The 14,333-nt window shown below is 56.8% G+C and overlaps 1 protein-coding gene across 8 annotated transcripts in view; it reads left to right on the forward strand.

The window, feature by feature from the left end:
* ADCY7 (adenylate cyclase 7) overlaps positions 1–14,333 on the forward strand; it is a 75,324-nt gene that overhangs the window by 40,207 nt on the left and 20,784 nt on the right. For 7 of the 8 annotated variants that reach the window (XM_073015361.1, XM_007992850.3, XM_038008504.2 and 4 more), the window contains 7 exons: positions 2,308–2,727; positions 4,856–5,059; positions 6,138–6,299; positions 7,075–7,224; positions 7,730–7,878; positions 9,012–9,123; positions 13,214–13,341. In XM_073015361.1, coding sequence (XP_072871462.1) covers positions 2,512–2,727; positions 4,856–5,059; positions 6,138–6,299; positions 7,075–7,224; positions 7,730–7,878; positions 9,012–9,123; positions 13,214–13,341 — 1,121 coding nt within the window. In that variant the 5' untranslated portion in view covers positions 2,308–2,511. Of the gene's footprint in view, positions 1–2,307; positions 2,728–2,967; positions 2,987–4,855; positions 5,060–6,137; positions 6,300–7,074; positions 7,225–7,729; positions 7,879–9,011; positions 9,124–13,213; positions 13,342–14,333 lie in introns of those variants that run through there. The other variant, XM_073015363.1, reaches the window with a different exon arrangement.

The following is a 14,333-nucleotide window of genomic DNA, read 5'->3' on the forward strand; positions in this document are numbered from 1 at the left end:
GAGACAGCCTCTGCCTCTGGCCCTGTTCTGGTTCCAATCCAAGGCAGGCCTGGAGGACACTGGGGGGCTGGATTCTTGGTCCAGGGTTGCCCGCTTCATGCAAGGTTCCTGTTGGGAATATGGCAGCTGTCCCCAAGTCCCCATTGCTGTGTGAGGGATTGCGCATTTTTGGTAATATTCCTTCCTTTGGAGACTGATGGGGATCACTGGGGAGAGAGAGTCCAGCCTAGCATACAGGAGGTGTAAGGACTGGCAGGCGTAGGTGTGATTCACAGGCCTTTTTGGAATCAATGAATATGCTAAGGAATGAATGGTGCTAGGGAAAGAAGGAGCCCGTATGGGCTGAGCGTGGCAAGCCTGGGGGTCAGCTCACAGTGTGTCACAAAGGGGCCACTGTGTCCCTCTCTGAGACTCAGCTTCCTTTTCTGTGAAGCAAGGCTTGCAGACATCTGAAATTTATGTCAGTGGGCTATTTAAAAAAATAAACAAGATTTTTGCGGGGTACAGTGGCTCATGCCTGAAATCTTGACACTTCGGAGGCTGAGGAGGGTAGATTGCTTGAGCCTAGGAGTTCAAGACTAGCTTGGGCAACATGGCAAAACCCCATCTCTACGAAAAATACATGGCCCACTGCAGCCTAAGCCTCCCCAGGCTCAGGTCCCAGCTACACAGGAGGCTGAGGTGGGAGGATTGCCTGAGTCCGGGGAGGTTGAGTCTGCAGCAGGCTATGATCACACCACTTCACTCCAGCCTGGGTGACAGAGTGAGACCCCATCTAAAAACAAACAAACAAACAAACAAACAAAAAACAGAAAGAAAGAAAATGCAAAATGCAGTTTTATGTGAAACTTACTGTAACACAGATGCAGGGGGCTACTCTGGCTGAAGCAGGCATGGGTTGCCTGAATCTATGCCCTCCGACCTTCCCTTCCCATCAGGGGCCTGATGCATGTCCCCAAATCTCAGGGCTCCCAGGATCACAGCTTGGAACGCTCTGTGCCCGGAGACATGAGACTCACTGGAAAATGAATGAATGTGGTGTTTGCACCAGGACGATGGGGACAGAGCAGAGCCTGGAAACAGACCGCATCTGTGTGATCACCTGACTTATGAGAGAGGTGGCTTCACTGAAATTCAGTGAGAGGATTGCTGGTTCACTGAACACTACTGGGATAATTCAATATCCATGTGGAAAAAAGAAATGAACCTTGATCCCTACCTCACACGATACCCAGAGTGAATCAAGATGAATCAGAGACCTTAGTGTGAAAGCAAAAGAGAAACGTGCAGAGCAGAGCTGGCCTGTAGAAGTTTCTGTGATGATAGACATGCTCTATTTATCTGTGCTGTCTAGTACAGCAGCCGCCAGTCGCATGTGGCCATTGAGTATTTGACTTTTTTTGTTTTTGTTTTTGTTTTTGAGATAGAGTCTCACTCCATTGCCCAGGCTGGATGCAATGGCACGATCTCAGCTCATTGCAACCTCTGCCTCCCAGGTTCAAGCCATTCTCCTGCCTCAGCTTCCCAAATAGCTGGGGTTACAGGCACACACCACCACGTCTGGCTAATTTTTGTATTTTTAGTGGAGATGGGGTTTTACCCTGTGGGCCAGGCTGGTCTCGAACTGCTGACCTCAGGTGATCCACCTCCCTCAGTCTCTCAAAGTGCTGGGATTACAGGCATGAGCCACCATGCCTGGCTGGCTATTGAGTATTTGAAATGTGGCTAGTGTGACTGAGGGTCTGAATTTCTAATTTGATTTTAAATTAATTTAAATTTAATTTAAAATAGTGGCTGGGCATGGTGGTTCATGCCTGTAATCCCAGCACTTTGGGAGGTTGAGGCAGGAGGATAGCTTGAGCCCATGAGTTCAAAACCACCCTGGGCAGCAGGGGGAGACCCCATCTCTACAAAAGAAAATTTAAAAATTAGCTGGAGATGTGGTGGTGCACACCTGTAGTCCCAGCTACTTAGGAGGCTGAGGTGGGAGAATCACTTGAGCCCAGGAGTTTGAGGCTGCAGTGAGCTATGATCATGCCACTGCACTCCAGCCTGGGCAACAGAGTGAGACCCTGTCTTGAAAAAAAAAAAAACAGCCTCATGTGGCTAGTGGCTACTATCTTGGACAGTGCAGTTCTAGAAGACACAGGGGACTAGCTTTACAACAACAGGACATAAAAGTTAGGTTAGGGTTAAGATGGATAAATCAAACTTGGTGCTGTGAGGCCTGGGCCCCGCTCTCCCCAATGCTAGCCCTCCCCTGACTTGGCCCATTAGGTCAAGCTCCTGTCTGCTTCATCTCCGCAGAGCTGAGGAACTGCGTGTGGAGTCAGCCCAGTCTGGATGCACAGGAGGATGCCGGCGGCACAGTGAGTGAGGCGTGGTGCCAGAGCTGTGTGGACCCCTCATTGGCCATGGAGCAGCAGGCTCAGAGGCCCTCTCCCCAGCCCTGCTTGCCTGCCTTGGAGAGGACAGAGGCCTAGGCCCACGGGGGAGGGTGTTGGCAGACAGATGCCCTCCAGGCCCTGGGGCCTCCTTAACGGCCGAGGGTGGAAGATGCCGGCCAAGGGGCGCTACTTCCTCAACGAGGGCGAGGAGGGTCCTGACCAAGATGCGCTCTACGAGAAGTACCGGCTCACCAGCCAGCACGGGCCGCTGCTGCTCACGCTCCTGCTGGTGGCCGCCACTGCCTGCGTGGCCCTCATCATCATCGCCTTCAGCCAGGGGGTGAGTGAGGGCAGCCCCTGGGCTTCACATCTCAGCCCCAACCTGGGCTTCACATCTCAGCCCCAACCTTGGCCAAGCTGCCATCTTCTCTTAGCCTCAGTTTCCTCTTCTGTAAAATGCTATTTTTTTTTTTTTTTTGAGAGTCTCACTCTGTCACCCAGGCTGGAGTGCAGAGGCATGATCTCGGCTCACTGCAACCTCCGTCTCCTGAGCTCAAGCAATTCTCCTGCCTCAGCCTTCTGAGTAGCTAGGATGACAGGTGCGTGCCACCATGCCTAGCTAATTTTTGTATTTTTAGTAGAGATGGGGTTTCACCATGTTGGCTAGGCTGGTCTTGAACTCTTGACCTCAGGTGATCCACCTGCCTCGGCCCCCACAAAGTGCTGGGATTATAGACGTGAGCCACCATGCCCAGCCAATGCTATGTCTTTTACAACACGTTTAGACTGGTAGAAGACAAGTTTCTAATTAAAAAAAAATGTTTTTGAGACTGGGCCTTGCTGTGTTGCCCAGGTTGGCCTTGAACTCCTGGGTTCAAGTAATCCTCCTGGCTCATCCTCCTGAGTAGCTGGGATTACAAGCATGCATGACCATGCCCAGTCTCTCTAACTTTAATTCAATTTTGAAGTCTGGAGTGGTTTTAGATATTACATTAACTTGTCTGAATAAACTATTCTCATTTTTCTCCATGATGAAATTTGATTCTACTGAAGACCTGGGTCAGGGATGGCCTGCGTATCACTGCCCTCACTTCCTGTACCCATGCAGACATCATTAATCAATCCCTACACTCCACACTGAGCCTGTCTACGTTCTCAGAATCCTCCTTCTATTTTTTATTTTTATTTTTATTTTTTCATAGAGACATGGCCTCGCTATGTTGCCCAGGCTGGTCTTGAACTCCTGGCCTCAAGCGATCCTCGGCCTCCCAAAGTGTTGGGATTACAAGCGTGAGCCACTGTGCCTGACCTCGGAATCCTTTTTAACAGCCCTCCAGGCTGGCACCACTCATGTCATTTCTGGCCTAGGCACTTGCCTTGGTACAGCCACTAGCTGTGTTCAGTTATTGAGCATTTAAAAAGTGGGTAATGTGACTGAGGAACTGCATTTTTCATCTCCCCTCCCCTCCCATCTCCTTTCCTTTCTTTTGAGACAGAGTTTCGCTCTTGTTGTCCAGGCTGGAGTGCAATGGCACCATCTTGAACTCGCTGCAGCCTCCACCTCCTGGGTTCAAGTGATTCTCCTGCCTCAGCTTCCTGAGTAGCTGGGATTACAGGCGCACGCCACCACACCTGGCTAATTGTTGTATTTTTAGTAAAAACGGGGCTTTGCCATGTTGACCAGGCTGGTCTCGAATTCCTGACCTCAGCTGATCCACCTGCCTTGGCCTCCCAAAGTGCCGGGATTATAGGTGTGAGCCACTATGCCCTGTCCATTTTCTTTTTAGTGAATGTAAATTTGATTAGCAGAGTTCTGGAATAACACTCGGAAACTCCAGGGTGTTTATATGAGTCAAGTGGCCAGGACCCAGCAGCTGCCAGTGCAGCCTGGATCCATGTGGCTATTAACCACAGGACGCTTGCTACTGTGTGCCAGCCCCCAGATCAGGCCTCTGCCCCCACGGACCTCCTGGATGCTGTGCCCATCCCATCCTACCTCTGTGCCGTTGCCCCAGCTCCTCCCCTATGGGATGACTTTTCCTGGTATCCCTCACCAGCCTCTGCTCACTCACTGAGGGCCAGGTGCAGTGTCCTCTTTGGGCAGCTTTCCAGGGCTCTGCCTGTGAACGAGTCCTGCCCTGTGCTTGTGGTATCACTTGTGGCTGTGCACAGAGCACCGTGGGAATCCAGAGAGGAGGCAGAGGTGGATGGAGAGTGATGGCATCATGGGCGGGACTGTGGGTGATGCTCTGGTTCCCGAGGTGATGGGAAGGGGGTGGTTGAGGCAGCCTTGGCAGAGGTGACAAAGAAAGGCCAGAAGGTGAGCGGGAACCAGGCTTGGGAGGGCTCATCCACACCCTTCACGTAGAGGAAGCTGTAAGTGAGGCAGCCGGCCCAGCAGGCTTTCTGGAGGAGGTGGCTCTGTACTGGGAAAAGCTGAGGCATTTCTGTCTGTTTGCTCTACCCAGGACCCCTCCAGACACCAGGCCATTCTGGGCATGGCGTTCCTGGCGCTGGCGGTGTTTGCAGCCCTCACTGTGCTGATGTATGTCGAGTGTCTCCTGCGGCGCTGGCTCAGGGCCTTGGCGCTGCTCACCTGGGCCTGCCTGGTAGCCCTGGGCTACGTGCTGGTGTTCAACGCGTGGACGAAGGCGGCCTGTGCGTGGGAGCAGGTAACGGGGCTCTGGACTCCCTGCCGGCTGCACCCTCAGGAGCTCCCATCCCCGTGGTTGGTGGGCATGCCACAGGCCCTTCCTGCCCCACGCTTGGCTGTGTGTCTAGGATGGCCCCAGGCTGGTTTTGTCCCTGTGAGTTCTCTGCATTGACAGGGCTGAGGTGGGGAGAGTGTCCACTTTGGATGTTGGGCTGCAGCACTTTCGGGTGGCTCCAGTTTGGTTGGAGATGACAGAACTTCAGCTCAAAGAGGCAAAAAGGCATAAACTGGTTCCTGTGTCAGGAAAGGCCGAGGGGTCAGTGCTGGGCTCCAGCGGGATAACTGGACCTGGGGCCTCTGGACAGCTTCAGCCCCAGGCACGCTGTCCCCAGGTGGGGGCAGAGAAGGCCACAGGGGCTCCAGGCTGCCCACCTCAGCTGAGACAGAGACCCCTTTCTCAACCAGCTCGACCTGCAGGCTTGAGCCACACTGACCTGACTGTGGTCACGGGCCCAGTCCTGGATGGTCACTGTCACCAAGCAGTGGCATACTCTGACCAGTGGGCCTGGGTCCTATGACAGCTCCTGTGGCTGGGGCGGGGTGGGGTGAGGCCCAGGGGAACCATGTGGACTGAAGGGGAGGGAGAGGGCAGCAATCCCAGAGGGGTGGACGCAGGACCGGCTGGTGGGGTTAGTGGGGCAGTTCTGGGAGTGGAGGGAGGGCGAGTGGGGCCGCATTGCTGGAGGCGGCTGGTGAGAGGGTGCCTCAGCCTCCCGGTAATCATTCCTGCCGAGCAAGAGCCACGTGGCAGGGGCACCAGGTGGGGGCTCCCTGGATCACGCGGGGCGTGGAGCCTCCCACCTGGGGTGGCCACAGGCAGTGGATCAGCACAGGAAACCATGGACCACGTGGCCAGGCCCACCCCAGAAACACATTCTGGCTTTTCTTATTCCCTCGTATGCCTGCCCACGCGGTGGGTGGCGAGGGAGCCGACCTAAGGACACCGACTGGGTGGGCTGGTGTGGTGCAGGTTTCTGGGGGTCGTAGGGCCTGGGGCAGCATCTCGGGGCACTGGGCTCACCAGGCTGCATCCACAGGTGCCCTTCTTCCTGTTCATCGTCTTTGTGGTATACACGCTGCTGCCCTTCAGCATGCGGGGCGCTGTCGCTGTGGGGGCCGTCTCCACCGCCTCCCACCTCCTGGTGCTCGGCGCTTTGATGGGAGGCTTCACGACACCCAGTGTACGGGTGGGGCTGCAGGTGAGGAACGGGCTAAGGCCTCTGGGGAGGTTTTGTGGTCTGGGTCTAAGGGCAGATGGGGGCCCCCTCTGGGTGAGTCAGACCCAAAGGCCCCGGAGCCGTGTTTGTAGACAGCCGGCTCCAAGGCCAGGACCTCTCCGAGTCTGCTCCGAAGCTGGGCCTCAGGCGTGGCCCTGCCCTCTGGCCTTTGCTTTGCTGGCCTAGGGCTCCCCTGTGGCTCAGCCCTCAGGGTCATGACCTCAGGCCCTGCCTCCTGGTTCAGGGATACTGTCATGGGGTGAGTCCCGTTCCCAAAAGTTTTCCCTCACAGGCCCTCTCCTGATGGGGCTTGGGGGAGTATCCCAGGACACTGCCTTGTGTCTTTGTGTTGAATGACTGAACCATCTGTTCATAATTATTGGGGGTTTAGAGATGTGTTTTCCTCCTGACCAGGCCTGGCATCCTCTCCGGGCAGAGGCTGGCCCTCTGCACAGCCAGATGGGCGCTATGCCCTCTGGGACTGCCCTTAGCACTCAAGCCCCTCAGGCCCTGGGATCTGTGAGGTGGTCTCTTCTGCCTTCCTGGGTGTCCTGGTCTTGCAGTCCTAGTGACTCACTAGGAGACTAGTGCCTGTCTGGGCCTCAGTTTCCCTGTCTGCCCCAGGAAGAGTGCCATTCTCAGTGGGTTGGGGGTCAGGGAATGGGAAGAGGTGCCATCACTAGTCTGCCTAGGAGTCTGGTGCCTGGGAGGGCAGGGGCCAGGCCACATACTGAGCCCCACCCTGGTCCACCCGCAGCTGCTGGCCAACACAGTCATCTTCCTGTGCGGGAACCTGACAGGCGCCTTCCACAAGCACCAAATGCAGGATGCGTCCCGGGACCTCTTCACCTACACTGTGAAGTGCATCCAGATCCGCCGGAAGCTGCGCATCGAGAAGCGCCAGCAGGTGGGACCTGGCCCCCACTCCTCACCCTGCACACCCCTGTCCTCTTCCTCTTTCTGTTGGACGTGAGACACTCATGCCACCATGTGCATGAGGTGCATGGACAGACACCTGTGCAGGTCTCACCTTGGTAAGTCCTGGGCTCCAGCAGGGTAACCGTAGCCTGCTGACCCTTGACTCTGCCTTCCTCTGTGTGGTTTCAGTCCTGGGCACGCCGTCCCCAGGTGGCAGCAGAGAATGCCGTAGTGGCTCCAGGCTGCTCACGCATCAGCTTAGCCTCCCCAGCTGAAAGAGCCCTTTTCTCAGTCAGCCTGAGTCCCGGGGGCTGCTGGGTACATGGGAGGTAGATGCCCAGTTGGGTTGGTGGAGGACAGGAGCAGAGATGGAGACATTGTGGGCAGGGCAGGCAGGCAGGGAGGACAGAGGCCAGGGAGGCCAGGTCTGGGCCCTGATGCTACCTTGCCTGTCCTCCGCCGGTCCCTCTGCTGGTCTGCCTGCCGGCACCCAGGAGAACCTGCTGCTATCGGTGCTTCCAGCCCACATCTCCATGGGCATGAAGCTGGCCATCATCGAACGGCTCAAGGAGCATGGCGACCGCCGCTGCATGCCCGACAACAACTTCCACAGCCTCTACGTCAAGAGGCACCAGAATGTCAGGTGGGCGGTGAGATGTGTGGACAGCGTATCCCGGGGGCTGGGTCCACCGTTCCCCCGGCCCCCAGGTGGCCTCCCTGCCCTATCTGGAGGCTCAGACTCCTGCCCATATAGGGATTGGGAGAGGGCCCCATGGTTCCAGATTAATCCAGGGCCCTCCCTGGGCCTCAGAATCCCCACTTGTTTCCCCAGGGGCAGGATCAGATCAGGGCTCTTAAATTAGAGAATTCAGATTGGTATTGGAAGATCTAGCACCCCCAAAAACTGTAAAACTGTGTGAACAAACATAGCTTTTGTGAAGGAAGGGGTCCTTTCCGATGATTCTCAAGGGAGCACAGGACCTCCAGAAGGAGGTAAAGCCCCCCCACCTTGGTGCCCAAGAGTGCCCCAGTTCTGACACACCTGATTTGCAGGGAACCACGAAGTTTTACTTGAATGCACTGACCTGAGTTTGTCAAGTGTAGATGTGGGTGCTGGGTGCTGTTGAGTGTAGAGGTGGGTCCCGAGAGACCCCTGGGGTCCTCTGCCTGCAGCACCAGCATTACATCCAAGGCTGGCCCGCTGCCTTTTCTCTGGTCTGTGGATGGTCCATGAGCTTATGGACTTTGGAGCAGGGAAGCCTGGTGCAGATGCCAGCTCTTGGCTTCCCAGCAAGTCTCAATGTCCTGGAGCCTGTTTGTACGTCTGTAGAACGGGAGTTCTGCAAGGCTTGTGTGAAGACTCAATGCCTGTAAAGCACTGGGTGTGGAGGTTGGCTTGAGGGAGCACGGAGCTGCCTCTCACCAGGGAGTTCTAAGGTCTGTGCTGTGGCGAACATTGGATGGGAAAGGGGAAGGCTCCAGGCTGCCTGCAGGAGTGCCCTTCAGCTGTCTGCAGTGATGGGGCCCAGGGGGGGCCTGAGGGCCCCTGCAGGTTCTGGACTTTGCTCCCTTCTGCTTTAATGTGAAGTCCCTGGAACTTTAATCTGTCTTTATGGCTGGGCGCGACTCTCCCATTCCTATGGAGGCTGAGGAAGGGCAGGGGTGAATGGGCTCAGGCCTGGCAGGCTCCTGGGGCTCCAGACAGTCCTCCATGCTCCTGCTGCTGCTGTCAGGAGCCAGGCTCTGACACTCCCTCCCATCCCGCCCCACCCCCAGCATCCTCTATGCGGACATCGTGGGCTTCACGCGGCTGGCCAGCGACTGCTCCCCCAAGGAGTTGGTGGTGGTGCTGAACGAGCTCTTTGGCAAGTTCGACCAGATCGCCAAGGTGAGCCTGCCGGCCTGCACTGGGCAAAGCCAGGCCCCTCCCCTGCCCATTGCATCTCCAGGGGTGTCCTGTGTCCAGCGCCCTGCTGGGATTGGGATGGGGAGGCGTGGCTGAATTTTAGCATCCAGTCAGCAAACACAAGCACCCCATGGTAAAGGTGGGGGTGAGTGGTGGCCACGGCAGCCAGGATCCTGTGCTCCGAGTGTGAGGCCAGTGGGGAGATGGACAGTGCACACTGGGCGATCTACTGGGGCTCCGGAGCTCAGATGGGGGCTCAGGAGGAGGAGATGGCCCCATCCTCACTGGCAAGGCCAGCAGCTCAGGAGGACTGTGGAATGCCCAGCCTCACCCAGAACTGCTTTTCACAAGATCTGCGGTGAATCATGGGCACATTAAACTTTTATGTTTTATTGTTTGTTTTTGTGAGATGGAGTCTCACTCTGCCATCAAGGCTGGAGTGCAGTGGTGCCATCACTGCTCACTGCAGCCTCTACCACCCAGGCTGTGATTCTCGTGCCTCAGCCTCCTGAGTAGCTGGGACTACAGTGTGGCACCCGCCACCACGCCTAGCTAATTTTTTGTATTTTGTATTTTTATTTTTTGTAGCAATGGGGTTTCGCCATGTTGGCCAGGCTGGTCTCGAACTCCTGACCTCAAGTGATCCTCCCCTCTTGGCATCCCAAGTGCTGGGATTACAGGCGTGAGCTCCTGGCCCACCTTAAAGTTTGAGATACTTGAAAAAACATCTGAGGAGGAAAGGGAACAGTGTTCTTAGCAGGGGGAACAGCATAGACAAAGCCTGGGGTAGAAAGAAAGCCCTGTGTGTCCATGGGGTGAATATGCTCAGTGGGCGTGGAACAGGGTGTGAAGCGGACAAGGGCACAAGGTCAGACGTGCAAGGACATGAGGGCCAAGGCGAGGACCAGGATGCTGAGGAGCTCGACAGGTGCCAGGCAGGGAGGGAGGTCAGGCAAGGAATATTTCCATTAATGGACCAAATGGTCCTGAGAGTGGGTGAGTGCCAGGCCCTGAACCTGGGTGGGGCCTTGGGCCTCCATGGTATGTGTTTGAAGAGAAGTGTGGGGTCCAGGAAGCCTGGGGAGTACCCAGCCCAGCTTCAGGTGATCAGGGCAGGTTTCCTGGAAGTGGTGGCCATTAAATAGAGGCTGAAGTGTAATTTAAGGTGGTGGCTCCCTATCCTGGCTGTACTTGGGAATCACATGGAAAGCTTAAAACACCAATGCCCGTGTCCATACCCATCAGAGTTTTGTTTTGTTTTGTTTTTGAGACAGTCTTGCTCTGTCACCTAGGGTGAAGTGCAATGGCATAATCATGGCTAACTGCAGCCTCAACCTCCCTGGGCTCAGTGAACTCCCACTTCAGCCTCCCGAGTAGCTGAGACTACAGGTGTGCACCACAACCCCAGGCTAATTTTTTTTTGTATTTTGTTGAGATGGGGTTTTGCTATGTTGTCCAGGCTGGTCTTGAATTCCTACACTCAAGTGATCCACTCACCTCAGCCTCCCAAAGTGCTAGGATTACAGGCATGCATCATCATGCCGTGCCACATCAGAATTTTTTTTTTTTTTTTTGGAGACGGAGTCTCAATCTGTCGCCCAGGCTGGAGTACAGTGGCGTGATCTCGGCTCACTGCAAGCTCCACCTCCCGGGTTCACGCCATTCTCCTGCCTCACCCTCCTGAGTAGCTGGGACTACAGGCGCCCACCACCTCGCCCGGCTAATTTTTTGTGTTTTCAGTAGAGACAGGGCTTCACCATGTTAGCCAGGATGGTCTCGATCTCCTGACCTTGTGATCCGCCTGCCTCGACCTCTCAAAGTGCTGGGATTACAGGCGTGAGCCACTGTGCCTGGCCAGAATTTTTAAGAGCCTTCCAGGTGTCTCTGTGGGCAGAGAATCAATGGTCTAGAACTTGATGGGAGGCAAGTTATGACTTCACACCGGGAAAAAGTTTTCACGATCAGAGCAGCTCAATCCTAGGAGGACTGGGAGTGGGCTCCCTGTTGCAGGGGGTAACCAAGCTTCTATAGGATTGCACTGGTCAGGGATGCTCTGGAAAACTGTCCCATCCTGGGGATTGTGGACTGAGTGACTCAGAGGGCCTGTCTAGCCTGGAACCTTCCTTCAGGATCTGCATGGCTTCTGAGCCAGCAGCTGGGAGCCCCAGAGGTTGAGGCTCATGTGAGGCAGGGGCCCTGGGCTCGGGCCACAGCTGGCCCTTTCCTTACCATAAAGCCCATGCAGAGGGTCCCTTGCCTCTTGCACACAGTCTTCCCTCTCCAGCAGGCCCAGGAGGCATGGCCCTATTGCACAGATGGGGAAAGGGAGGCCATGGCAGGTGCCAGCTTCCCAGAGCATCTAATCTCTGGGCAGAGTTGGGCAGGGCTGGTCCCAGCCTTTTCTCCTATCAACAATAAGATTCCAGAAGTGTAAGCTCTTTCCAAGAGCCAGGGCCTCCTCTCTCAGAGGCATACAAGTCACACCTTGGCGCAAGACCCAGCTCCCCAACTCCAAGTGTCAGAGACGCAGGGGACTGTCAGCCGGTGGAGCAGCCTGGGGAATGTGGCCTCCCCTACATCCCTGAGAGCCAGGCTGGGTCCACGGGCAGTCCCGTGCCTGGTCCGAGAGGAGATCAGGGTAGCCGGACCCTAGTATCCAGGTCTGCCAAGGTTGCCTGCTTTCTAGGAAAGTCACTGTCCTCATGTCCCTTCAGTCACTCAGAACTCACTCAGCATGTGCCAGATGGGGCCCAGCAGGAAACATCTGGCAGACGCTCAAACTGAGTAATTGGAGGAGGGCGCAGGCCAGGGACAGTTCCCAGGATGGGCAGGTGCAGGGGACCTGGAGGCAGGGCTGGTGCTGTGTCTGGGGCCTGGGTCTGTGATGACTGATAGGCACAGAGTGGGGACGAGGACAGGATAGGCTCTAGACCTGGAGACAGATGGTGTTCCAGGAGCAGGGCTAGCCCTTGTGAGCCTGCAGGACAGAGCCCTCTTAGCTCCCTCCCCGCCAGAAGCCAGAGCACAGGGCCACCTGCCGGAGTGTCCAGTCCAAGGGTCAGCCGAGTGGGTAGAGGGTGGGGAGGGGAGAGCAGAGGCAGGTGGTGCTCCTTCTTCAGCTCCCCTAAAGCCCCACCCACGAGGCCTCGGTGCACGTGGCCACGCTTGCTGAAGGCTTAGGGAGGGCCTGGTGATGCAGCAGTGCCTCAGATGAACCTCAGAGGGCTCTTGGGGTCCCCTTCCCTCCCTGGGAAGTCCCCGGCCTCGCCCCTCTCTGTCTCCGCCCTCCCCATCCCTCTTTCCTCTTTGCATTGGTATCTTTCCTCCCCACCCCTAAGCCGTGTCAGCACAGCCACTGCTTGGGTGACCTTGAAACCTGCTGACTCCTTGGTGTGTGCACCTGTGACCTCTGTCCTCACTCCCCACTCCTGCAGCCTCCTGGCTGCCTCGCTGTCTCTTCCCCAGCTCCTATGAGTCCCTGAGCACTCTCCCTGCAGAGACTGGCATGGCCGGCTCTCTCGGTTCCTCAGGGTCTTAGCTCAAATGATTCTGATTCCTTCTCTGAGAGGTCTTCGCTGGCTTCCTGGGAACATCACCTCCCTCCTGTGCCTTGGTTTTCTCCTTAGTCCCCATCACTAAGAGGGGCACACTGCTTTCTTTTTGTCTTTTTAGTTTAGTGACCACCCCTCCTGCCTGCGTGCAAGCTCTGTGGCTGCAGAGATTTTCGTCTGTTTTGTTCATTGCTGTGTCCCCTTGTCTGGCCTGGGGCCGGGTACTCAGTAGGCATTCAAACATTACCTGGGCAAATGAAACCAAGGCAGACACCTGCCCGAGGCCCTTAGGAACACTTGTGTTCACCTCTGGTGCTTGCCTGGGGGTTCCTCCTGGGGAGGCTCCCATGTTGCTAAGCCTTTTGCCAGGCCCAGAAGTGGCTCCTGGTGGCTGGACCCCAGGAGGCAAGCCCCCAACCAGGAGAGAGCCGGGCGCACCCTGGAGGGTCAGGGGAGGTGGCTGTCGCGAGAGGTCCCCGCCCCAGACCTTCCAGTGACCAGACCCCTCCCTCACCCTGCAGGCCAACGAGTGCATGCGGATCAAGATCCTTGGTGACTGCTACTACTGTGTATCGGGCCTGCCCGTGTCGCTGCCCACCCACGCCCGGAACTGTGTGAAGATGGGGCTGGACATGTGCCAGGCCATCAAGTAGGTCCTGGGCAGGCCCAGGCACTGGGTCCTGCCCCATGGCAGACCCTCCTGGGCATGGTAGGGAATTTGTCATTCCCATGTCACCAATGGGGAAACTGAGGCTCGAGGGATGGGGGGGTGAAATCAGCTTGCCTGGACCACCCAACCTGCTGGAGGATTCAGACCTCATCTGTTTGTGTCCCTCCCCGTGGTGCTGCCTGTGACTCTGAGTCCCAGAAAGCATCTCCGGAGCTCAGAGCTGGGTAATGTGAGGTCAGGGCAGTGAGATCCGCTTCCCTCAAGGCTGGGGTCTTAGCAACAGCAAGAGGCTTCAGGGCAGGCAGCCGGGGGACCTTTCAGACCCAGGGATCGACTCCAAGGCTCCATCTGCTTGCTGCTCCCCAGTGAAGATCCTGGAGTCAGGCTTGGTCCTGAGGCTGCGGGGAGACCCCCAGCTCTCCTCCAGGTCCGCTGCGGCTCTGAGCAGCCGGGGTCTGTGGCAGGAACTTGCTGAGAGGGCCGTATGGGGAGAGGGCCAGGCAGGCCCAGCCAGGCTGACCAGTGTGGGGCAGAGCAGGGCCTGGTGGGGCTGCCGGTCCCAGGCATCAGTCCCTGTTCCAGACTGTCCTCCTGAAGTCCAGCCACAGGTGGCTGGTGTTGCCAGAAAGAAGCCTGGGCAGAGCTGGAGGGGCCTGGCCCTGCACCACTGCCTGCGTGACCTCAGGCCGGCCCCTGTCCTGTAACAGGTGGAGGTTGTACAGGCTCTCATGTGCCTCTGGCTCTGACCCTGGAAGGCTTGGTCAGTGCCCAGCCTTGTTGGTGGACACATGGTGCCGCTTGTTATGGGGACTCAGGCTCTGTTCCTGTCTTGGGGTCCCCTGTGCCCCAGGGAAGCTCTCCTGTGGGGCTCCGCTCCTGTTCTCAGTGGTGCCAACAGCTCCTAGGGCCCCTGCTTCCCAGGGACTGGTGGGGGGTGCATAGAAGGTGCCCATGGTCTGGGCCCTGTGTTC

The sequence above is a fragment of the Chlorocebus sabaeus genome, chromosome 5 (genome assembly GCF_047675955.1).
Source record: "Chlorocebus sabaeus isolate Y175 chromosome 5, mChlSab1.0.hap1, whole genome shotgun sequence".
Lineage (NCBI taxonomy): Eukaryota > Metazoa > Chordata > Mammalia > Primates > Cercopithecidae > Chlorocebus > Chlorocebus sabaeus.